The following is a 26,915-nucleotide window of genomic DNA, read 5'->3' on the forward strand; positions in this document are numbered from 1 at the left end:
TTTAAAATAATTTTGGTAAAAATAAGTTTGTGAATTTAATAGTCGGGTTGCCAAAAAGTTTATATTTTGTTGAAAAGCCAACGCCGATAAAGGTTACGTCCTGGCGTATAAAGTCACCTCAAAACCCCTTATTTTCAAAATAAGAAAAACCATCAACCATATTTAAATAATTAAAAATAATTCTTTAATAAAAATATTTTACGTTTTTCAGCCCTCGGTCTCCGTTCTTCGATCGCAACTTAAATTTTCCTTAGAAATATAGTTTTATGCAAATGACAATTAAATCATATTTAATATGAAATCATGCATGTTGCCCAAATAATTTAGCAACTAAATCAATTAATTACTTAATTTCATATTTCCTAGATTTGCATGCAGTTGGATTACGTCGTCTTAATTTTGGATCTTACACCCTATGCAACCCAAATCAAGCCAATTAAACCCTTAAGGACACCTAGAACCTTGCTGGAAAATTCTGTCCTAGTTTCGAAATCATAACTTGAACAAACCCTAAATTCCTTCTACCCTAGCCCATGGCTGACCTAATCAGACCCTAGCTGACCATCCTAGGATCCTAACCAAACCCATTAGACCCTACTGGACCAGCCCTACAGCCCACGCAAGCACAACCCTCACCCGTGTGCTTGAAGCCTTGCGCGACTCCTCCATATTCACACCTACAGCCTCTCCCCTCGCACTAGGTACAGTACTAGTCGGCTAGGACCGCCACTAGACCCCATTAGGACCCCTGGACATGTCCCAACAGCAGTCCAGAGCAGTGCCCTTCTAGGAACCCAAAGCCGAAAACCCTAACTTCTTTTTTGAACCCAAAAATGTGCTGCTTGTTTCCCCTCTTTTCCAGCCCTTAGCCATGCCCTTTATGACCCTTAAACCTACTGAAAAACATCCCTTCCCACAGCTCTATCATGGCAGCCCCTTTGTGAATCTTAAACATGAATTTAAAAGTATAAAAACTCAAGTTTTGATCATGTATTGCCATAAAAACGAAAATATAAGAAAGTGTAGCATATTTTTCATACAATCATGTTAAATGTACATAATATAGTATGAACGATGAGTAAAATATTTTTCTTTTATGGTCATCGGTCTCCGTTTCTCGATCGCGTCTCGAATAACCTTTAAAACATAATGTTATCCATTCTAATATAAAACTATGTTTTAAACATATAAACATGCATACAACATTTTATAAATGCAATTAAAATAATTTAATTAAACATTTTATTTTTCTTAGATTTACGTAAAGTTTGATTAGTTATCGTATTTTGGATCTTATAATAATTACAACAGAGGAAGAAGAAAACGAAAAACAATTTTCCCAATGTTAATTCAAGTCACAAAATTAGCTAGGCATAACGCATTTTCGTTTGCAAGAATTACGTAATAAAATTGGCAATTTTTTCCTATTAAATTAAAATTTCTTAATGGCATTCCCGTAATTTTAGGTATGAACAAGGTTAAATTCTGCTAGAGTCAAACTACTATAAATACACTCTTCTTCCCTTTCTCCAATTCAATGCCCGTCATTTCTTCGATCTCTTTTTCTCTCCCAATTTCCCTTTGGCGATCTCCGCAGTTTCAATGGAAGATGATAGATCAATTTCCCTCCCCGCCGAATCCGCCGAGGAGAACAACCATGGCTGGCAGAAGGTGACGTACGCGAAGAAACAGCGCAAGAATCAGCCCAAGATGGTGTCCGATCATGCCACGGCGGCGCTGCCGAACGAATCCGCCGAGAAAAACGGTGTCTTCAATAGCTTGGAGAAGCACGCGGCGGAGAGGCGGCGGAAATTGGAGGCTCAGCGCGCCTCTTCGGCGATTTACGACGATGAGATTCCGGTGCGATCGAGGAAGAAATGGGGAGATGAAGAGGACGGGGACGTCAGCAGCGACGCGGATGTTGATGCGAAGGAGAATAATGCCGCTGAGGCGTATAAGGAGAAGCCGAAGAAAGTTAAGAAGCCTAAGGTTACGGTGGCGGAGGCTGCCGCGAAGATCGACGATTCTGATCTTGCCTCGTTTCTTTCTGGCGTTTCGGTAATTATCTGTCTCCTTTTTCATTTTTTGGTTTTCCTTGTTAATATTCTGTGCTTGATTTTAAGCGTTATTGGATTTTTTTGGTGTTTTGGTGATAGGAATCTTATGAAGGGAAACAAGATATTCAATTGATGAGGTTTGCGGATTACTTTGGGCGTGCATTTTCGGCTGTGAGCGCCTCACAGTTTCCATGGATGAAGCTTCTTAGAGAGTCTGCTGTGGCAAAATATGCTGACGTGAGTTGGTTAGAACGTTGTGTAGCATCCCATACTTTTTTTATCTACAATTTTTTTAGCGTGTAAATGTTCTAAATTGGCGGGTGGTATGTCACTTTTATGCGAGCATCTGTAGTATGTTTTGGGGATTCAAGGAGAAAGTACATCATGTAGTAATTTCTGATTTTTCTTTGCCAAAGCCATATAGTAGTTTTTGAGTGAACAGCATTTCCTCTGAGATGTGCTAACGGATGTTTTGGCAGTATTTGATGGTGATTTTGGAATTCTGATTTTTACTTCAATGTTTGAACACTCGATATTTGACATTGTGATCTTGTCTATATTTTGTTTGCATGGAAAACTGATAAACTTAACGTCCTTAAATGTTTATCATCCCTCGTTACATCTAGCATGGGAAAACTACCTTTATTGCCTGCCATCCATTTCTTTTGACCAATCCTGGAAGCCGTTCCTGTTTTGATTCCTATAACGCCTTGACAAATGTTTTAGTTCATGGACCTGGTGGTAGTCTGTATGGTTGTGCTTTCCAATAATCAATCCACATTTAATGGTTTTCATCAGCCTGCCCACATCTTCCATTTGTCGATAGTTAGGGGTTCCCTGTTATGACCCTTGGTAAGGATCTACTTATAGGGCAATTGAGTGGTTGATCGTTAAGCTCATTGATGTGTTGTGGCTTTTTCTGCCTTTCCCACCTACTTTGGATGAATTAAGTTTAGAGGATTCTTTTCATGAAGAGAACCTCAAGATCTTGTTGCTCAAGAATTTGGAATAATAATTTGGTATTTTATTCCACTGAATTTATCCCTTGAATACAAATAGGATGCTATTTGAATAAGGAAACCAACGAGTAATCATGCAACAAAAATAAGAAAGCACAATAAATTATGAAACTAGAATCCTATAGTCTTAAAGATGATTGAAATATTTATTCCTTGACTGAAGCTGGTTGACATCCCTAATTGTTCTCATCGTTGTCCCTTGACTGAAGCTGGTTACTGTTAGGGGTTTAAAAAACGAACCCGACTCGAGTCAACCTAAAAAATCAGGTTAGGGTCGGGTTTTTTTGGGTTCGGGTCAAATCTTGTTGGACACGAAATTAAACCTGAAAAAATTAGTTGGATTGGGTCGGATTCAGCTCAACCTGGGTTTACCTGATTTTTTAAAAAAATAATTTTTTATAGAAATAAGAAATATTGGCTACATTTTTATATTGTATGTTTGAATTTTTTTTATTGTATATCGATATCATATATTTTCATCATATAATATTGATTTTGTAAAATATTGATTGTTTAAACAATTGTTTATTTTTTATAGCAAGTTTACTTTAAAATTTCTACAAGTTGACTTTCAAATTTTTGAATTTATTCATAAATGAGGATGCACAAATATTTATGTTGTAAAATATTTATTTTTGAAACAATTTATTGAAAGTTATTTTGACATGCTTGGACATTTTTTTATTGTTATTGATCTCATTAATTTTTATCATGTAATATTTATTTTGTGAAATATTTATATTTCCTAAATACTTGTTCTTTCATAAAGTAATTATGGTTTACACAACTTGTACTCTTAAATTTAAATATTTAAATCCACAAAACATAATTATCATTTATTTAAGCAATATTTTGTTTTATGTTTTTAATTAAAATATTTATTATGTGTTTTGAATCCTTAACTATTTTGTTAAATCGTAAAATAATAATGTTGCATACTTGCATATTAAAAAGATCATATATTTTTTTTGAAAATAACTTTTCGGGTTAGTCGGGTTGGTTCGGGTTTATAGTTTTCAGGTAGGGTCGTGTTCGTGTTGAGAAAACTTTTGTAGCACACATCCTTCGACCCGACCCGAACCTACCCGAATTGACACCCTTAGGTTATTATCCTCTTTGTTGGGCTGATGGTTTGGATCTTTATTTGCCCTAATTCGGGCTTTTGTGCCCATTACATCAGGTTCCCCTGTGGAGATCTTGTTTGTCCTCAAAACACAAAGGGAAGAAAGCGAGTGGTCCCTGTAGCAATGTCCTCCTCCAAGAGTGCTGGTCCCATCCTTCAACCCGACCCGTACGGTGATATTGCATGGGGATCCATCACTCAATCGATCGGTGGTGTCCCTCAAATCAGTAGTCAAGATGACTGATTTTGAATTCAGTGGGGCGGTGTTGAATTGAAGGCCGATGCACCAGCCCTAATAAGGCCCCGCATTGAATTCTTGATACCTATGCAGGGGTATTCCGTGAACCCCAAGGACTACCTCCGAATCGCAGCAAGGATCATGCAATAATTATCCGAGAGGGTTGTGGGCCAGTGTCAGTTCGCCCCTATCGATACGGTTACCGGCAGAAGGATGAGATTGAGCACATGGTAGGGGATATGCTGAAGTCAGGTGTGATACAGCCCAACAATAGCTTTTATTCGATCCCAGTTATTTAATCAAAAAGAAGGATGGGAGTTGGCGGTTCTGTGTGGATTACAGCTTATTGAAGGAGATTACAGTAGCGGATAAATAACCGATTCCTGTGTTTATGAGTTTCTTTTGGTTGGAACTTTTTCATCTACAAGGCACACAACTTAAAATGAGTACAACGTACCACCCTGAAACCGATGGCCAAAGTGAAGCATTGAATGAGTGCGTTGAGGCGTATTCGAGGTGTTTTTGTTCGGAGCAACCAAAGAATTGGGCAGAGTGGTTGCATTGTGCAGAATTCTGGTATAACACTTCTTATCAGACTTCTGCGGGTTTATGTCCTTTCGAGGTGGTCTACGGGCGCAAACCACTACCTATAATCCGTTTTCTCCCTGGAGAAACTGTGTTAGCTGCTGTCTCACAAGCGCTGTGGGACAGAGATGAGCTTCTGAAGCAGCTAAAATTCAATCTTGAGCGGGCTCAACAACATATGTCGAAGCATGCTAATTGGCGTAGAAGAGAGGTTCATTTTCATGTGGGGGATATGGTTTATTTAAAGTTGCGACTTGCGACCGCATCGACAAACATCAGTTTGTACGCGGGTCTTTCAGAAATTGGCAGCCAAGTTTTATGGTCCCTTTTGGCCTATCGATTACAGTTACCTGAGGAGTCTAAGGTGCATCCCGTTTTTCATGTTTCGTGTTTGAAAAGAGCTGTGGGATTGCCAGAGGGGCTGGATTCTGACATGCTTATGACGTTTGAACCGGATTACATGGTAGCAGAGCGAATTAAATGGATCAAGGGGGAGCCTGCTAAGCAACTATTGGTCAAGTGGAAAGGGAGATTGGAGGAGGATGCTATGTGGGAAAACTTACTTGATGTTGTTGCACAGTTCTCTGATTTTCGCCTTGAGGACGAGGAGATTTTTGAGGATGGTTTTTGAGGAGGCCAGAGATGTTATGAATTCAGATCCAATTGAGAAAAACAGGGAGTCATTGGGTCCGGGGATATCAAGTTATGAGAGCCCAAATGGAAGTGGAGATGGGAAGCCCAACATTGTTAATGTGTATGTTAGGAGATCAAAGAAGATATACACGTGAAGTGGGTGGGGGTATATTAATAGAGAGGAATTGTATACGCGAGCATTACGTTAGACATTCGCGTGGAAAGAGTGACTAGCACTTAGCTAGGGAGAAAACCATTGTACAGGATTTGCAATACGATTTCAGTTGCCTTTGTGTTCTTCATATTTCTGTTCGTTTATTCGGAGAGCATGTTTATTTGGAGAGCACAACAGTTACCATCCTCCTTGTTGGGCTGCTGGTGTGGATCGTTATTTGCCCTAATTCGGGCTTTTGTGCCCATTACATTCCCTTATCTGTAAACAGCGGCCAGATATCATATCTGATTTGGACATCGTTCTTCTCTCTTTTTGGAAAAGTAATACGCTGATGTATTTTCTCATTCTCTAACTGAAATTACCGTTGATTTTGTAAAATTAATTCTGCATGCATATACCTTTTCTAGCCTTCGTTGTACTGTCTCAACTCTGTCTGTTAGGATCATAAAACCTCTATGATTATATCCATGCCTGTTCTTGGTATGCATGGTTTTGGTCATTTTTTGTGACCTTCATTAATGCCTGAATCTACTTCTTGTTTGCTCTTTTTTAACAGATCCCAGTGTCCTATGTACCGGAGGCTGTTTACAAGACTTCAGTTGACTGGATCAACCATCACTCATACGAGGCGCTGGAAAATTTTTTATTGTGGTCATTGGACAGCATTCTTCAGGATTTGGCAATCCAACAACCGGCTTCTAAGGGCACAAAGAAAGGAGGGCTACCACCATCCTCGAAGTCTCAGGTAAATATGATCAATTTTCATTTTGTTCTCATTTCTTTTATGTCCCTAGGGTTTACTTTCAATGTTAAGTACAGTATCAGTGGGAAGTCAATTGTACTTTTTGATGAAGAATTCTGATATGGGGACTGTGTTTTACTTTGAAGTCCTATACCCTTCTTTTTTATACATTGGAGCTGGTAGGTTACCTATAATTACATAATACTTCGAATTGTGGGATGCCGATTATTTTTCTCTGATAGTTGTATGCGGTACCTTAACTTGTCCCCTCTATGCATTTTCATGAACATCTCTCATCTCATTCATTTTCTAGTGTTTGCTGAAGAGTAGAAGTTTTATGAAGAAAATTTGACATGTTGGACATACACTTCATAGTTTATACGATCACGATCGTCCTCGGCCTTCCTCGCTCCATGTTTCTTTTAAAAGTACCAAATTCTATACCTATTCAAGGGGCAGTTTTTTAAAAGCCCTACTATGTGTTTTTTTTAAAAAAACAGGCCTCTCCTATGTACTGAAATACATAGGGAAGGGCTATTTTTAAAAACAAACACAGTGACAACCTTTTCTATGAGTATGTTAGTAGTAAGAGAGTTTCTTCTTATTCTCATGTAATTACTGGTCTGCTTGTCCCAACACCTTTCTTATTTTCGTGAAAAACTTTGCAATGCTAAGTTCTTTAATATCAAATTGTTTACTGATTCATAATTTATTCTATTCATGAGCAATAGTGGTATGCAATGTGGTTTCTCATGCATGAGAAAAGTTGAAGTTGTATCTATGTTGGCCAAGTCGTGATGTGTGTGATATACTATTTGAAGTTCTGACTAAACTTTCATCTTAATATGATCGCCTATAAATTCGAATAAGTTGTTTTGACTAAAAACCTCTCTTCTTATGAGGGAAACGTAGGAGTCGAGCTTTACTGTTCCATTACATTTGTTCAAGTCTTAGAATTTAAGGTTGAGTTGTTTGACAGACCATATGAATGTTTTGTTAGTTGTGTGACAGACCATAAGATCATCTTTATACTTTTTGTCTTTCCAGTTCAGTCCCTTAATTTATTCGAATGATAATTTAGTCCCTCAAATATGTCAAGTTGCCCTAGTTATGTGCTCGGCGTTAATTTTCTCGTCAATATTCAATGGATCAAATGTACTTGAGGGACTAAATTAACACAAACAAATTTGAGGGATTGAAGCCACAAGAGGGATAAATTACAAGGACGATTTTATATAGTCCTGGTGTTTTAATGTTAAGTATTGATGGGGAAGTTAACCTAGGGATTAAAAAAGCAATGTTTGAAAGCAATGGATCGAAAGCTTTAGGGCCGGACTTGTTTACCTCGTCTTTTTATCAAAACTGTTGGGATACGATCAAAGAGGATTTACTGAAGGTGTTTGCCGAATTCTTCTAAGGAGGCATCATTAACGATATTACCAATAAGGCTTACATTTGTCTGATCCCAAAGAAACAGGATGCGGTCAAGGTTAAAGACTTTAGACCAATTAGTCTGATAACGTGTATCTATAAGATCTTGGCTAAAGTCTTAACTAGGTTGAAAAAAGTTTTGAGCGAAGGTGGATTAAAGGTTGTGTATCGAATGTCTCCTTCTCGATTTTTATTAATAGAAGACCATGGGGCAAAATAAAAATGGAGCGAAGTCTTAGGCCAAGGGTCCATTATCCCCTTTCCTTTTTAATCTCGTGATCGATGGATTGGGGCGATTGATGAATAGGGCTAATGTTGTGAATGAATTAAATGGGTTAAAAGTTGGGAGATATAAAATAGAGATCCATCATATCCAATTTGCGGATGAAACATTTTTTTGTCAAATCTGATGGGCATTTGCGTTGTTTGGTGGAGATACTCAACTCATTCAGCTAGAAGTCGGGATTGAAGATTAACTTGGAAAAAAAGCCTTTTTTTGGGATTGTTTGTTCAGAAGTGGAAGTCGAAGGGTTGGCTTCAGAGATTGAGTGTAAAAAAGAGGAGTGACCAATTAAATATCTTGGGGTACTGTTGGGAGGCAAACCCATTAATTTGACTTTTGGGAACCCGTGGTTTCCTAGATGTCTAAGAAGCTAGCAAGCTGGAAAAAAGCGTTTTATCAAGGAGGAGTCGTCTAACATTGATAGCGTTAGTGTTGAGTGCAATGCCAACATATTTTTTTTTGATAAGAAACATAATAATATTATTAATATGAGAAGTTTATAGTACAAGAAGTGGACTAGTGATCCACTGCCATAAACTAGTTAGTTCTAACAATACACATATGACCAATCTCTCAAAATATCTGATGTAGACAATCCCTGAAAGTTTTTATCTGTCCGAATCCAGTTCGCTGTTGTGAATTTGATTTTTCCCCAACATTCTTCCGCTGTTTCTTCTAATTCTTCAAAAATTCTTCTATTTCTCTCCAACCAAACAGCCCAACTAATTCCATGGATCACTACTTTCCAAAATATTTTACCTCTTTTGCCAAGCATATATCCCAGATCCGTAGTAAACAAATCTTGTGTTGTCTTCGGCACAACCCAAACCAGTCTCATCTCTTTCAAAGCCCTGGCCCACAACGCATGAGTGAACTTGCAGTGAATAAACAAATGATCTTGTGTTTCCCCATGCTTACGACACAACACACACCAGTTCGGACAAAGCGAACAATTAGGATATCTCTTTTGCATCACCTCGGATGTCGGTAATTTTGCAAGGATTGCTTTCCATGAAAAAATTTGAATCTTTGACGGAATTGGTATTTTCCAAATGATATTGAAAAATTTGAAATCTTGTGGACCATTACTATTCGTGAAGAATGAATTGAAAAAAGATTTGACTGTGAACCTACCGGATGGATCCCCCTCCCACTGTCGAAAATCATCAACCCCTTCGACCAATCTAACTCCCTCAAGAACGAGTAAAAGCGAAGATAACTGAGTAATCTCCTCCTCACGGAGAGATCTACGGAAATGCAAGTCCCAAGAAAATTTATGTGACGAAGAATCAAAAGAAGTAAAATATGAAATAGGCAAATTACGAACCAAAGATAGCTGAAACAAAGAAGGGAATAAATCCCGGAGAGAAGTTTCCCCCAACCAAATATCCTCCCAAAACATGATTTTAGTCCCCCCTCGAACCACTAGTCTCAGTAGTCGGTGATAAGTCGGGTACGATGTAGAAATGAACTTCCACGGACATCTAAAAGTCACATTCTTAGCCAACCCCGCATCCCATCCATTGTCTTGTAACCCATACTCTTTATTACTCTTTTCCACAGCGTATCACTTTCAACGTTGAACCTCCACCACCATTTTCCCATTAAAGCTGTATTTCTCAAGCATATATTCCCAAGACCTAATCCAACTTTCTCTTTCGGTCGACAAACTTTTTCCCATCTAATCATATGACAATGTAAATCTCTCTCGTTCCCATCCCACAAAAAGTTTCTCATCACTCTCTCCATCTCCCCCGCTACTCCTTTTGGTAGCTTGAAGAGAGATAAGAAATATATAGGTAGAGCATTCAATACCGAAGCAATCGAAGTCACTCTACCCCGTTTAGACAAGAAAGCCTTTTTCCAAGTTGCCAATTTTCGAATGATCTTAATCTTGATAGGCTCCCAAAAAGACACTTGTAGAGGATTACCCCCTAAGGAACTCCCAAGTATTTTATTGGCCATTGTTCCCTGCGGCACTCGATCCCCTTCGCTATATCTTCCTCCTTCCTTTGTTCTTGATTCAAACCCAATAAAGCACTCTTATCCCAGTTGATCCTCAATCCTGACATGTCACAAAACTCCTTCAAAACTCTCACCAAAAAGCCTAAGTGTTCGTCCGTGTTCATACTCATCAAAGTCACTCTCACCAACATACTTCATGTCTCTCTTTAAAGTGCCACATGAGTGGAAAAAATTATGAGGGGTTTCCATCTCTGTTTCATCTCTTTGATTCTTAACAAACCTATCAGCAATTTCATCAATGTCATGGACCTTCTGGTTAATTCCAACTTTGCTTGGGATGTGCGTTTCAGCAGGGCTTTAAATGAGGTCGAAATTGTTGAGTTCAACGCTCTACTAAGGGGTCTTAGATATTGTTTGGACGGGAGACTCTTCAAGGTCTTTTTCTATTAGTTCTTTTTATGAATATTTTTTTCCAATCAGCAACTTCCCTTATTTCCTGTATTTTACTAATATCTGGAAAGTACCTATGCCATATAAGGTTCATGTTTTCTCGTGGATTGTAGTTTTGGGAAAATTGCCGACTTTTTATTCGTTGCAAAAAAGATGGCATAATTGTGCTTTATGTCCGAGCTGGTGTAGCCTATGTCGGAACAAAGAGGATCAAGATCATTTACTTTTGCATTGTTCGTTCACGAGCGGAATATGGAACAAAGTATTGCAGGAATTGGGTTTGGAGGGATCTTTCTAAGAACGGTGCATGTTATATTTCTTTTGGAGCCAGGATTACCTAGCGGGAGGAAAAGTCGGTGTTTTTGGTATGTGGTAGCGGAGCAGAAGAATTTTCACCGACATAGCTGAGTCTGTAGAGGTTTGGGAGAAGATCAAATTTAGGGTTGCTAGTTCGACAACAAAGTTGGCAGTGTTTAACCATTTACTTATCTCAGACGTAGCGAGGATTGGAAATTTCTATGTTATTGACAAAAGTGTAGTAGTTTTCTCATCCGCCTACTCGTACTTTGTTTTCCTATTCTAATAAAATTTCGTTTCTAATAATTTTTTTTTGGAAACTCTAAGCTTTTAATACTGATTTTTTGTGAAACATTTTTGCTATTTTAAAAGGAAAGAATGTGATAGCGGAGATACAATATTTCACCTTTCTGGCTATTGCAGTTGAAGATAGATATGTAAAATAAAGTTACAGTGATTTGTTTTGTTAATGTTTTTATGTCCTTTGATTCTCTTATTTCAAGACAAATGTTGGTTGATAAGTTGTCGAATGCAGAGCTACTAAAATATAGTCAATTTTATAATTTTTATGCATAGTAGTCTGAACTGTTTTTTTTTGTTGCTGATATGGCAGGTTGCTATCTTTGTAGTGTTAGCAATGGTATTACGTCGGAAACCAGATGCTTTAATCAACGTGTTGCCAAAATTGAGTGAAAACTCAAAATACCAAGGACAAGATAAGCGTCTAGTTATCATATGGATGGCAGTTCAGGCTAGTTTAATAGATGCTTATTCACTTTGGAATCAACTCTGATCATAAGAACTTGTTAATCTTTGTTGAATCTTGTATTTTAAGCCGACGTTTGACCTTTTCTGTAGGCTTGTCAAGGAGATCTTGCTGTTGGATTGTACTTGTGGGCACATCATATTTTGCCAACACTTGGAGGAAAGTCCGGGTCTAATCCACAATCTAGGGATCTGGTCTTGCAGATAGTGGAAAGGTTTGGGGTTACAGTTGCTGTACTTCATGTTTCAACATGTTATCTGACTATTTCCCATTAACATGCTAAGTCCGTGTATCAGAATTGTGTCTGCACCTAAGGCTCGGGGTATATTAGTAAATGGTGCTGTTAGGAAGGGGGAACGCTTGGTGCCACCTGCAGCACTTGACCTACTATTACATTTAACTTTCCCTGCATCCTCCATTCGAGTTAAGGTCTTTGATTTTACATCAACAATATCCTTAAAAGTAGTTCTATATAGTATTTGTTCAGCCTCTTTGCTCCATCCTCGTACCAATTTTAACATTTGTAGCTGTTTGTGTCAGGCAACTGAAAGGTTTGAAGCAGTGTACCCAATTCTCAAAGAGGTTGCTCTTGCTGGTTCTCCTGGGAGCAAGGCCATGAGGCAAGTGTCGCTCAAAATACAAGCTTTAGCTGTGAAAGCAGTTGGAGAAGGTATTTTGATCTTGGAGATGCTCTACTTGTTTTGTCTTTTATTAATTCTTTTTTATCTTTTATACTCGAGTACTGTAGGATGATACCACTTAATCTATATGGTATGCTGCAAGTAGTTACGAATGTGAAATGCATTTGGCAAATCATGCTATGCAGGGTTCCCTGAGCTATCTCGAGAAGCAACTAGCATCTTCATATGGAGTTTGACTCAGAGCCCTGATTGTTACCAACAGTGGGTAGGTTTCTCGAGTCGGTGTCTTGAACTTGGCTATACTTTTCTCTGCACTGATTCATTTCCTGTAATATGGAAGTTTTCCGTGGATACCAGCTACTGCTATTGATGTGCGTACCTTTTGTTAGAATTGATGCTATAAAATCGATTTCAACAGGACAAGATATATTTGGATAACATAGAAGCTAGTGTTGTCATCCTGAGGAAGCTTGCAGAGGACTGGAAAGAATTTTCTTCAAAACAATCTTCTCTTCAAGCACTTGGGGAGACACTGAAGAGTTTCAGGCAAAAGGTAGGCCCTTTATATCGTCAGTTTTGGTTTGTTCAGAGTTGAGGGTTTTTATGTTTCAGCTCTCCTGAACTCTCATTGTATATTGCCTCGTCTATAAGTTGGAAGTTTCGGCTCATTCATTTCAACTTCATTTTACAGAACGAGAAAGCATTAAGTGGTGGAGTCGACGATGTTCGACAACCTTTATTTAAAGATGCTGACAAGTATTGTAAGTTGATATCAGGAAAGTTATCTAGCGGTGGTGGCTGCGTAAAAACTGTGGTGTTTACTATCGTTGTTTTGGCCTTGGGAGCTGCTGTTATGTTCCCAAGTGTCGATTCATGGGATTGGAATAAGCTCTCAGTTTTGTTCAATATCAACCAGTAAGTTATGATTTCCTGGAGACGTCAGAGATAGGCTTTCGGCTCCTTCCACCTTTCGAAAACTAATCACAATTAATATGAAGAGGAAGAAAAGCTAGCTGGGTTTTCGTGCAATAGCGAGTCCTAGCTATCGCGTACACTTAGTAAAACATATTCGGTAGCTACAACCATGGAATTATCTCCGTTTTGTTCGTTATTATTGGTTTAGGGGTAAATTATATTTTGATGTAATTCAGCACAATCCAATTTTGTTTTTGCAGAACCCCTTTTTTGGGTCCCAAGTCCTATGAAGTAGGCCCCCATTTTGTGAAAGATGAAATTACCTTTGATAGATTTGAAGATGATTGTTGAATTGTGATTTTAGATTTTGGCTCTTCGCAGATATGCTCTTATGTTTTGTGGAAGGGGTCGATCTAGATTGTGGCAAGTTATTTAACTATGCAAATTCCATGCAAACCAACTTGACAAATTATTGTTGAAATTTTTGAGTCGGCACAAGAACATGCAATAAGAAAAAATATTGAGCTTATGTGAAATAATTTTCTGAATTTTTTGTTTTGTGTTAAGACTTTGGGAGTAGTGTAAATCATTTTGGTCATTGCTTGTGATGTGTCAAATGCTCCTCGATTTATGAATTGGCTCTATATATCGATTATATTGTTAAAACTAAAAAAAAGGTGCACGTGCTGAAATTTCCACCCAAAATTGGGTAATTGTCTGGTCAAGATGAGTAGATAAATATATTTTTTGGTATTATGTTATTTGGGATTAAAATCATTTTGATGCCGTTTTTGTTAATAATTCAAACCATTTTGGTTATTTATAACTAAAGATGAATTTATTCAAGGGATGCACGTGTTTAAAATTCTCTACAAAAGTTTTCCTTATTTCTTATATTATTACGTGGTTGTAAAATCGTGTCGGCTTAGATTTCGTTATTCATACGCATTGCTGAGAGGACTGATAGATCAATATGTTCATTTTAATAGCGAAATTTATTTATTGAAGTGCGGACGGACATTACCACATTTTTGCAGAAAGAACCAAGCAAATGCTATCAAACCATGTTTCCTATTTCCATATAAGAGAGTGAAAGTTGTGCAAATATAACCTTAATTCTTTCACAAGGGAAAAAAATTACTAGACGAACAATAAAAACAATAATTTTATTAGCTTTTATATTCGATCCTAGGTTTTCAGACATCTGCTCATGTAACAAAATCCATGACAATCCCATCATAAGCAACTTCAAGAAAATCACCCTATCGTTTGTACCTTCTTTCATTTTCATTGATAGCTCACTCAAGGTCATGGCAATATCTTCCGTCGTCTACGAGGAGTCTCCCGTTTCACGAACATCTTTTCAAACTCATTCAAAGGCCTCGTCGAGCCATCTGCCTCACTAACAAACTTCCAGCCACCCCCATTGCCACGCTTGTCTTTGGAACCGAGTTTTTCCACCGTCAAGTTCCATCCTTCGGCGGGACGCCTCCTGCTGTACTTGTGGCATTTCACCTTCTTTGCCATCTAAAATTTGAACATAACATTGGTTTTCCATATACATTATCATCGGTACCCGTGATACTAATTAGTCTACAATCTTAACCGAGTGTGTGTCTATTTTACCTTCATTTTGTTGAAGTTCATACGTTGAACAAACTCTTGATACATCATTTCATCCTCTTTCATTGAGATCTCATAGTGCACCTCATCAGGGTCTCGAGTCGTCCCGTCCCAGCCCTCAGGCATGACTTTAAAATCTGGCTTATATGCGAGAGACGCGATATGGAATTCTCTATCATGGGAATTGAAAAGTCTGCAGAGTAGAAGTTAACGAGGAAAAGCTGAGACACATAGAAGTCTTCATAAGAAACATATTTACATCACTGGCGTCATTTGAACTCTGAAATATGATATCGTAGGCCGTAGTGAAGCAACGGAACAATAAGCAATAACTGTCATTTTTACTAATTTTCAGAAGCATCGACAAATGGACACTTTACCCAGAATATGTCATTTGAACTATTTATCAAATACATTCTGGATACCATCGAGAATAATAATATGAAGTAAAATAAGAAAGATGGCTCGTTAAAGGCACGTTCGGTTTCCCGATTTCACAATTTGCATCCGAATAAATGACAATAACATGTAATTCACTAGCAAATATGGTTTAATGAAGCACAAAAAATTACCATGTGAAGATGACACAAATCTCTTGTGAAATATTCATAATATTGAAGGAAAAATCTTGTTCTCATCATATACATACAGGGAATTTTCTTATTCGTAAAAAATCTTGACTCATATTTTGGATGATGTATTTACAGAAATAAGCAAAACAAGCTATCACGAGGACAAAAAGTCCATCAGCAAATGAATGCATATCCTTAATTTATGAGTGAAAATATTGTCGAATATTACGACAAGGAAAGATCGCACACTCTCTGTCATTAATTAAAAGGGAAATAAGAGAAAACAGCCTTTTGTATAGTGTGATAAAAACACAGGAAATTTCTCAATACATTGTATAATCTGTACTGACGAGTTCATACACACTAAAAATTTTGCACACCAAAAAAACGGCTGTATATACACATAACGAATAGTTTAGATCCCTTGGTAGATCATGAAGCACAAACAAACAGCATATGCAGTTTTTGGAGCTCATTTGTGGGAAGCAAAACGACCACACTCGTTTCGCAAAATTTGTACTTCATACATATAGAGCAGAATCACAAGGCAGATATCTACATATCAATTTTGAGTTTTCTAAGCATTCATGACAACATAAAACTTTGAAGCTAAATTGAAAGTTTCAAGAAATCCAATCCGATAAAATAATCCAACTGAAAAATCTGCTTCCAACTATTCAAGAAATCCAATCCGATAAAATAATCCAACTGAAAAATCTGCTTCCAACTATATAAGCATCTCATTGGACTACCGTCTGGTAATGACCCGAATCCTTATTTTGAATGAAGTACAAATTAAGACATGATTAAATAGTTGTTAATTAAGCATTATTAAGGAATTCATTAGTTGAGAATACACCAAATATAAAATGAACCACCCAATCTACTTCAGATCACATTATCTCGAGAAATCCAACTAGACGAATGAGATTATAACAGGTGGCAGATAAGATTGAGTTCGGATCTTCTGAACTAGTCCGGATCTAACCTATAAATGGAAGTTGATTTAATTTGTTTCCTACACCACTTTCCCTCAGCTACTCTATATCGAGTTCTAGCCATATTATACCTTAGGTTTTCTGGAAGCTTCGGAGCTCCTGTCGACTCGAGAAGGAGTCGGTGAACCGAGACACGCATATCGAGACGTCATCAGCGGGACGACGATGGACGCAAGTATAAACCTAAAGCCCTAAATAGTGATTTAAAGATCATTAGGAAGAACTTTGAAGCATGCTTATAGTAATTATGGATCTGTCATGATAGCAATTTCAATATGCTGGTATTGTTTATGTTCAGACAAGTAAACTTTCTATCAGATTGTTTTAGTGAGGTTCGTGATGTACTGACTGAGATATCCAAGCGTAGTATACAAACTTATATGCTGTATATTTATCTGTTGCATGATACATGTTTTAATGCTTTGACATATTATGAATGACATATCACGTTGGGCCTAATAACTTTTGAGATATATCTCGTTTGTAGGGCCGCTCGACCCTGTTCTGTATTGTGGACAGTTGGGTATTGAGAGCTACAGTGTCCGACGAGATCCACAAGCTCTGATGACCCTGGACATTGTAGGTTCACGCTTTGGTTATGAGTGTAGGAGCTAAAACATGCCTAGGACAGATCAAAGACTGCACATTCAGGGGCCTCTAGACTGAGCATGAGATTCTTGACTTGATCCTTGATATCCAAGCATATTGCATTTCATATGCATCATATATTTGTATACTCTTATATTCTCGTATTGGACGATTGTCGCTCACGTTCTTGTTTTCATCTTGGACACCCCATTCCACGGGGCAGATCTTAGGTTGGACGGTTCGGACGGCTAGGACAGTGGCTAGAGCAGTTGGGTTTTCTGTGGTGATCCAGTGGAGGTTTTATTTGGTTTCTCGTATTCTCAGACATGATTATGATTTCGATTTAGTTGTATTAACGATTAGAACTAAGATTATTGTTTTGTTTTCATTTGGGTTGTGAGAAGTTATTTGGTTTCCGCTGTTTAAATTTTGTTATCAAGTTTAATTATGCATGCTTTTTAGTGGCTTAGGTAAGACACTACGTTTAGAGGTATCAAAGCATGCAAAGATTTTTGGGACGTTAGTAATTTTGTTTCGAGAATTTAGAGGTTGATTTTGGTTTCCTTCCAGATGTCGGGAGATGGAAGCAGTCACGGAAGTGTGAGACATGGCCGTTATGGCGACAATGAGACATGCAGAGAACATCGTCGTACAGATCGTGAGGGAAGGTGACACCGAGACCACGATGAAAGGAGACGCAGGACCCGCGTCAACGTTATGGATTTCATAAAGATGAGCAGTGTTTTCGAGTGCTGTACTATGAGATGGAGGTATCCGATTTTATGATCCAAGGAAAATATCGGGAATGATGAAAATCTGTTTTTGCCATTCTAGTTCAGCAATATGGGCGGATTCGTTGGCAACATTTCCGTCAGGCCTTCAACAATCATCACTTCCCACCAGCTCTTCGTCAGGAGAATGAGATGAAACTGTTGACCATTAAGCAAGGAGATTCGAGCATTGAGGATTACCAGAAGCGTTTTACGAATCTGTTGCCGTATGCTCCTCATATAAGTGAGAATTCTACGGCAAAATATTCTCATTTTTTGAATGGTTTGAACGAGGTGATTTTTTTATCGAGTTTCTGTCTGTGACAATCTGACTTTGTACGAAGGATTAGTGAATCGTTGTCGTCAAGCCGAGATCAGTATTGCTAGGAGAAATGCTATGCAAGCTAGCAAAATTTCTAGTTCGTTGGGACCAAGGGGTCAGTCTTTCAAGAAGTCTCTATTTTCTTCTTCTTTCAGTTCTGGAAGAGTGCACAATATTGGTAGGAGTGGAGGCAATCACCATACGGAAAAATATCGAAGGGTGACAAGTGCTTGTTTCAATTGTGGTGGTTTTGGTCACATGAAGAAGGATTGCCTCTAACTTAGAGGATCAGAGTGGAGGCAGAGGTTCTATGGTAGGGTCTTACAGTGGAAAATAGTTTGAGGCCACTGTGCAGCAGAAAGGTTTTCCCGCTCAAGGTTTCCGTCGTGGAGGGATATGACAAAGATCTCAGCAACTCCCACGAGTCCAGGGACAAGTGTTTGACCTAAACCAAGAGCAAGCTAAGGAGTAAAACGAGAGTCATTGCAGATAATTTCTTTTTATGTGGTATTCCTGCATATGTATGAATTGACACTGAGACATCTCATTTATTCATAACATCAATGCTATTTAAGAAATATAAACTATCTTACGTGTCATTAGATATTTTAATGTCTATGTCTACACCTATGGGACAAGAGATTTTAGCTAAGGCGACCAGTAGTAGACAGTTTGTTAGAGTTAAAGGAAATACTTGTCTGCCAATTTTATGATACTGGCTGTGGAAGATTTTGATTGTATTATAGGAATCAACATGTTGACTAAGCATAGAGCGACGGTAGATAGTTATCAATGTCTCGTTCAGTTTCTTCCAGAAAGGGAAAAGAATTGGTTCTTTTACGGCGAGGAGCTCGACCTCCAATGCTAGTAGTGTTAGCTATAAAGGCACATCGGGCTTTAGCGAAAGGAAGAGAGAGATACCTCATCTATGCTGTAGACTTATCGAAGTGAAGAACATTCCAGTTGTCAATGAATTTTCGGAAATACCTGGATTTCCTACGGAAACGGAAGTTGAAACTAAGATAGAATTGACACCAAGAACCGCACCTCCAAACCGCCTTATAGCTTGGCACCATCGGAGATAAAAAAGTTTCCATTCCGCAAGACGATAGAGATTTGGAAGAATTAGCCCCAAGATTCCTCGGAGAGATTTGGACTTAAGGAAGAATTAGCCCCAAGATTCATCGGACTTTTCAAAATCTTGGAATGTTGGAAATTGGCATATCGATTGGCTTTATTGCCGTATCCACCCAGCATTTACAATGTCTTTTATGTATCGTTGCTACGAAGGTATGTAACAGATGAATCACACGTTATTGGTCCGACAGATGTTCAACTTGAAGAAAACTGGACTTATGTAGATCAACCACTCTTAATCCTGGGTAGGAAAGAGATGAAGTTCATAAACAAGACCATTCAACTTGTTCTAGTACAATGGCAATGCCCAGATACAGCAAAGGTGACTTGGGAGTTAGAGAGCCGTATGCGCTCAGAGTGTCCGCATTTGTTTTGGGTTGTACCATTGTAATCATGATTTGTATTTTATTCAGTAGTATTTGTACATCAGTTCTGATTTCGATGACGAAATCTTTGTAAGGAGAGGAGGATGTAATGACGCGAATCATTCTTTTGAATGAATTACTAATTAAGAAATGATTAAAAAGTTATAAATTAATTGAAAATCAATATGTTGGGATCCACCGAATTTAAAATAAACCACATATTCTACTTCAGATTACATTATCCCCTGAGAAATCCAACTAGACGAATGAGATTATAATATGTGGCAGATAAGGTCGAGTTCGAATTTTTTGAACTAGTCCGGATGCAGCCTATGAATGGAAGCTAATTTCATTTGTTTCATACACCACTTTCCCTCAGCTACTATCTCTCGAGTTCTAGCCATATACCTTAGGTTTTCTAGCTAGTTTCTAGGGCATTTTAGTGTCGAGAAGCTTCGGAGCTACTGTCGACTCGAGAAAGAGTTGGTGAACCGGGACACGCAGAGCGAGAGGTCATCAACGAGCTGAAATGCTCACTGTCATCGCGGGAGGAGGATAACAAAAGCCGATGAAAAGATTAACCCCCGGAATAAAATGTTTATTAGACAAAAAGACGCGGATATAATCCTAAAGCCTTAAATAGTTATTTAAAGATTATTAACAAGAACTTTGAAGTATATTTAGTAATTCTGGATCCAGCATGACAGCAATTTCAATATGTTGGTATTGTTTAGCTTCAGACAAGTAAACTTTCTGTCATATTGTTTTAGTGAGGTACATGATGTACGGACTGAAATCCAAGCGTAGTATACACAATTATATGCTGCATATTTATGTTGCATGGTACATTTTTAACTGCTTAGACATATTATGCGTGACATATCACGTTGAGCATGATATCTTTTGAGATATACCTCGTTTATTGAAGTCACTCAGCCATGTTCTGTATTGTGGACGATTGGATATCGAGATCTATAATGTCAGATGGGACCCGCGAGCTCTGATGACCCTAGACATTGTAGGTCTACGTTTTGATGATGAGTGTGGGAGCCAAAACATCTCTAGGGCAGATCAGAGACCACATACTCAGGCGTCTCTAGACAGAGGATGAGATTATTGACTTGATCCTTGATATCCGAACATATTGTATTTGACATGCATTATATCTGTTTGTATCCTCATACATTCTCGTATTGGATTAATGTCACTCATGTCCTCATTTTCATCTTGGACACCTCATTCCATGGGCCAGGTCTTAGGTTGAACGGTTCGGACAGCCAGAGCAGTGGCTAGAGCAATTGGCTTTTCTGTGGTGATCCAGTGGAGGTTTTATTTGGTTTCTCGTATTCTCGTGCATGTTATGCTTTCGAATTGATTGTATTAATGATTAAGACCGAGATTATTGTTTTGTTTTTGTTCGGGTTGTGAGATGACTAAGTTATTTGGTTTCTGCTGTTTAATTGTTGTTATCAAGTTTAATTATGCACGTCTTTTAGTCTTTTTAGTAGTGGTTCATGTAAGTACGCTACACGACTTCCCTTCATGCAAAAACTCAGTATTTACAAAAGCCAAGACAGATTTATTCCCACAAATGAAATTGCACAATACAGTAATACGAATTACTCTTTTAATGATTGCTACGTTTGACTGCTAATCCGTTTCCTCAATGATGTTTGCTCCAGCAAAATACCAACAACCCAAATTCCATTCCTTCTAATCCATTTCCAAGACTCCGCTCCTTGGAACTTAGCATATGAGGGAAAGAAATTTGATGGCTTTGATATCTCTTGGTTTAAGAATTTGTCTCAAGTAACAACACAGTCAAAGAATATTCTGTCACAAAAATGTGTATTATGTCTTTAGAGATAATTGTGCCTTAATTTTGCCTTTTGTTCCTCAATGATACGAACTCCGAGAGAAAGCTACTAACACAGAATCCATCTACCTAGTTTTCCACAATCGTGGAGTTTCATGGGTCACGCACCAGCCAAAGTGCAAAATAAAAAGAAGCTAAATAAATGCATAAGATCCACTTACTCGGGAAAACCGTCTATCAAGCGCTCAATGGTGTCATCCAATGGATGTCCAAGTTTCGTCTCTTCCTCTTCTTCATCCCCCTTCAGCCATAAAATCGCGTGTACCCTTTGCCTCATGACCCTGTATTCTTTTGCTAAGGCCTCCACAGTGTACACCTCTGGATTCTCCTTGTGCTTTTTATACATTTCAGCTTTTTCTGAATCTTTCAAATACAATCCTCTGGCACCTGGCTCTCGCACCTAAATTTACAAGTTATAAGGAATAATTACCATTTAATTTATATCCAATGATGAATATCCCTTTCTAATTGTCAATTACCCAGAGAAGTGAGATGATTGAAAATAGCATGAGATACACACACACACAAAATTGAGTATCCAGTTTTCTGAATGAGTCATGATTTCAATTCGATAGAAGTACATAGTTCATATCTGATTCATGAACTATGTACTTCTATCGAATTGAAATCATGACTCATTCAGAAAACTGGATACTCAATTTATGTGTGTGTGTGTATATTCATGAACTATGCTTTCTCAAATCTGATATCCTAAAAACAGAGAAGTGTAGCACAAAAAAAATTAAAAATAATAAAGACTAAACAAATAAAGCACAATTGCTGCCTCATTCTTGAAAAATGTTAAATCTTTGAAGATTGAACCTCAATGGACAAAGAACCAAAATAAAAGGAATCCAACTCGGGCAAGAAACAAAACGATTTCCCGAGCGAGTCTCTCTGTAGAGAGAACAACGATATCCCAAACACAATGTTTTCTCCTCTTTTCCAGAATTAAACTGAATGAATGATGAAAACTGAAATCAAGTCACCAGAAATTTGCACAAAAAGTTTGGGACATTTGATCAGCAGCAAAATTACCAACGAAAGCTTTTATCTTGACTTTGCTTTTTACAAGTGAAATGCATGTATAAAATATACAATATGAGAAACCTAGTTACAAAGCCTTAACAAAGCTGTGTGCCAAGAGGTCTTATAGTAGTTAGAACCAATTATGTGTTCTCTTTTATGCATTGTATAATTAATATCATGCTCAATTCTTTCTTCTGTCTTAAATTTCCGGTGTACGGGAGTGATGTTGCCTGATTCATCCTGAGCATCGTGTATCACTTATTCATGAATTTAATTTATTCACTTCAAAGCATTCAACTAGATTGAAAAAAACAAACTGATATGTACTATCTCCATGATGAACCAAAGTTTTTGGTGATGAAACAAAGCCGTTGAAATCTTTATTTTTCCTAATGATTTCCTCCACTAAATCGTAGATCCAAATGTCATACACAACAATTACTTGAAGAAACTCTGAGACCACACAGATTGCATCAAAATGCAAATTTCAGGCCTTCCTCCAACAATCAAATTAAGGGGAAGAAAAGCTAATTTCATGTCCCAAAAAGAAAAAACTACTCCGCTTCATCGAAAGTCATTTCCTCAGGCAACAACTACTTCAAGAAACTCTCGAAACCACACCTATAAAATCAAAATGAAAATTTGGGACCTTTCTCCAACTATGAAATTAGGTGAAAATGAAGAAAGAAACAATAATTTCATGTCCCAAAAAGCAATCTAACCTGCTTCATCAATACAGCCATTTCCTTCATCTTGTCATCCCAGCTGTCCACAAACGCCTTCCCTCTTCGATTCTCATTGTTCAATTCCCTCACCTTTTCCGTTACATCATCCGCCCACCCAGCAGACTTCCTTTCGAACTGGCCCAGACTCGGCTCAACAGCCACCGGCAGACTGATTTGATGCCCCACTGCTTCCCCATCGAAGTGCTCCTTCGTCAGCCCAGTTGACCAAGACGAAACACCCGCGTCCCATCCTAACGGGTCGGGTTCCAACGACCCGGATCCTCCAAAATGGGCCGCCCCATCGAGTCCACTACAATTTTGCGTCGAAAATAGTTTCTGAAATGCGGGTGAAAGCTGAACGCATGGTTGCAAGATTGAGAGTTGCGGAAGTAATCGTTGAAGAGCTCTCATCGCGGAGCAAATGAGGGTTTCTGCTTCGTCCTCTGTTCTGTGGTTATGGGAAAATGAGGAAAACGAGAGTCTTTAATTTTTTTATTTTAATTTTATATATAATAAAATTTATAATTTAATTAAATAAAAAAAACTTACTCAACTCAATTTTTCTATCTTTCTCGACTCAACTCTAGTTCTCATTTCATTCCTTATCTTCACAAAAACTCATTTTCTTCTCAACCTTCCATCCTGCATACATTGTTCTGATTTTTTGGCTAACAATTAACCATGAGTCTACAAGGTATTCCTCTACAACAAATCCAACGAAAAAACCACGTATTGATAAGAAAATTTATTTTCAAATATGAAATATTCAGTGTGAAGATACCAGGGTGAAGAGCACGACCCAGGGTCGTGAAGCACAAGTCTTCACGACCCATGGGTCGTGAAGCACGCTTCACCAATTTAAAATAACAGTGTAGGGATCCGAACCTAATTCATTTTCTTAAATCGTTTTTGGGATTAAATGGATCAATTACATAATATGGGTCTAATTTTTTTTTTTAAATACATAAGTGTGCAACATATGATAATCAATCTTACTTCATTTACAAGATCAAGTTTAATATCTACAATCTGATCGAAATTACATGTCTTGTACAAAATACATTCATATTAAACTAGGGTTCAACAACTATACATCAAGTGTTGAAAGCCAATTCTACTTCTAAGTCCGGATCTCTACTCTAATCTTGATCTCTCATCCTCTTCTCGACCCTGATCCTGTCCAACCTGTTGTCATGCATACATACAAACACAACAACAGCTAGATAACTCCGGTGAGAATATAATTCCCAATATAAACAATGAATACATTCATTTCATATAAACAATTACAAAAGCATATAACAGTTATCAATAGCATGTATCATAATCTGAAAGACATGAATCGATATAAAACTGTACATCAAACTCTTTGACTCTTAAATCTCTGACTCGACTCTTCTCTAGTCTAGGGATCCCGGTTCCCGGATGTTGGCACATTATATCGAATCTCTGCAACAGGAGTCGATCTACTCCTAAACACATCGATATAAACCAAACATCTAGTGTCTTGGCACCTCTGCCAAAGACTCGTTCTCAATATATATCTTCTATTCTCTGCTTTTCTTTAAATCAATAGAATAAGCTCAAACATTCAAAGAATTCAAATATATCAAAACAATAACGAATAAGTATGTGGTTTTGGGAAACTCAAGTCGTATCTAACTCGAGTTACATATCCCGGTTAACATTGATTTATACCTTTCTTTTCTTGGGGTTTGGCTTTGTTATGTCTTTGAAATCTTCAATACCAATCTGGAATGACATTCGAGAAGGACATTGTCATTATACAACTCAAACCAATACTGGATATGATCAAAACTCAATCTAATTCTGTTTCGACGGCATAACATCGCAATCTCGATATATCCCGGCAACTCAATATCAACAGATACCAATTTCACCAACTCATACTCAATCAATAAACACAATTCTAATACCAAATTTGTATATTCTCAATCAAATCTAACTGAAAATGATAACAATTACATACAGTATCCGTTCTCAATCCGGTTTCGATTATACGATCACCATAATCTCAGGAATACATAATATAAATCAAATCATGATTGTCCCAACAATATATTTTCGAACCACTGAACTTTCACAAGCGGAATAGTCTTCATTCTGAGCTGCTTTTCTTTACAATCGAGAATCTGAATCGGCTTCTCGAAATAACTCAGAGTTTCATCAAGTTCAGCCTCGTCTGGCTGAATAATATGAGAAGCATCGGGAAGATATTTCCGCAATAAAGATACATGAAAGACATCATATATTCCAGATAAAGATGGAGGTAGAGCGAGTCGATATGCACTATCACCTATCTTCTCGAGAATCTCGTACGGACCAATATATCGTAGAGATAACTTTCCTCTTTTTCCAAATCTGACAATGCCTCTGAAAGGAGAAATCTTCAAAAATACTCTGTCTCCTACCTCAAATACCAACGGTCGTCGTCGAACATTGGCGTATTTGGCCTGTCTATCCTGAGCTGTCTTCATTCTTTGCCGAATCAGTTTCACTTTCTCAGTCATATCTCGAATCATATCAGGCCCAAGTTCAGGTACCTCAGAAATATCATCCCATTACAAAGGGGATCTGCACTTTTTGCCATACAACGTTTCAAACGAAGCCATCTCTATACTCGTCTGATAGCTGTTGTTGTACGAAAACTCACAAAGTGGTAAAGAATCTTGCCAACTAGTGCCAAAATCTAGCACTATAGCTCTAAGCATATCCTCTAATGTCTTGATAGTTCGCTCTGACTGTCTGTCAGTCTGAGGATGATATGCGGTACTCAAATGCAATTTCGTACCTAGAGCTTGCTGCAAACTGTGCCAAAAGTACGAAGTAAATCGAGGATCACGGTCTGATACAATCGACTTCGTCACTCCATGCAATCTGACCACTTCTCTAACATAAATCTCTGGCATCTGGTCATGTCTGTACGTCATCTTGTACGGAATAAAACATGCTGATTTGGTCAATATGTCAATAACGACCCAAATCGCATCGCAACCTCGGGAGGAACGTGGTAGCTTTGTCACAAAATCCATGGACATGTGATCCCATTTCCATTCAGGAATAGATAAGCTATGCAACAGACCTCCTGGTTTCTTTCTTTCGGCTTTCACCTGTTGGCAATTCAGACATTTGGATACAAAATCGGCAATATCTTCTTTTATCTGTTTCCACCAAAACTATTTCTTCAAATCATTATAGATCTTTCTGCCACCAGGATGAATACTGAATCGACTACTGTGTGCCTCGGACAAGATCTGCTGTTTCAAATCTGAAACATCTGGTACAACAAGACGATTATTCACATATAACACATCATCACGAACCTGATATTCTGATTGATGCCCTGATCTGACCATCGCAATCGATTTCTGAAAATTCTGATCAGCTTTCTGTACTTCTTTAATTCTAAAAATCAGCTCTGGTTCAACTTGAATGTCATAGAGTCTCAAAGGTTTACAATCTGTTTCAAATACTAATCCAGACAAACAGCAATCTTCAATCAAATTTAAAACACCACTCGTTGATAAGGATAAAGAACATACCTTTCGACTCAGTGCATCAGCTGCTGC

At 38.0% G+C, this 26,915-nt stretch overlaps 2 protein-coding genes across 3 annotated transcripts; one reads left to right on the forward strand and one right to left on the reverse strand.

Annotated features, from left to right (window-relative positions):
- The first annotated feature begins 1,533 nt into the window (after nt 1-1,533).
- On the forward strand, nt 1,534-13,672 carry LOC142522569 (uncharacterized). Of its 2 annotated transcripts, none has more exons than XM_075626030.1 (10): nt 1,534-2,058; nt 2,157-2,294; nt 6,387-6,575; nt 11,612-11,749; nt 11,857-11,978; nt 12,061-12,193; nt 12,305-12,434; nt 12,591-12,670; nt 12,824-12,958; nt 13,097-13,672. In XM_075626030.1, the coding sequence occupies exons 1-10, from the start codon at nt 1,603-1,605 to the stop codon at nt 13,322-13,324; spliced, it is 1,749 nt and encodes a 582-aa protein (XP_075482145.1). In that variant the 5' UTR covers nt 1,534-1,602; the 3' UTR covers nt 13,325-13,672. The 2 variants fall into 2 exon arrangements, with proteins under 2 accessions (XP_075482145.1, XP_075482146.1); XM_075626031.1 differs by having other exon boundaries at nt 12,061-12,187.
- A 700-nt stretch (nt 13,673-14,372) lies between these two features.
- On the reverse strand, nt 14,373-23,789 carry LOC142523075 (protein GAMETE CELL DEFECTIVE 1, mitochondrial-like). The gene is made up of 4 exons (XM_075626714.1): nt 23,323-23,789; nt 21,733-21,971; nt 14,947-15,136; nt 14,373-14,847 (listed from the first exon to the last, which is right to left on the reverse strand). Exons 1-4 carry the CDS (start codon nt 23,734-23,736, stop codon nt 14,629-14,631), a joined length of 1,062 nt encoding a protein of 353 aa, XP_075482829.1. The 5' UTR covers nt 23,737-23,789; the 3' UTR covers nt 14,373-14,628.
- Between the last annotated feature and the right edge of the window lie 3,126 nt (nt 23,790-26,915).

Source organism: Primulina tabacum, chromosome 13 (genome assembly GCF_025594145.1).
Source record: "Primulina tabacum isolate GXHZ01 chromosome 13, ASM2559414v2, whole genome shotgun sequence".
Classification (NCBI taxonomy): domain Eukaryota; kingdom Viridiplantae; phylum Streptophyta; class Magnoliopsida; order Lamiales; family Gesneriaceae; genus Primulina; species Primulina tabacum.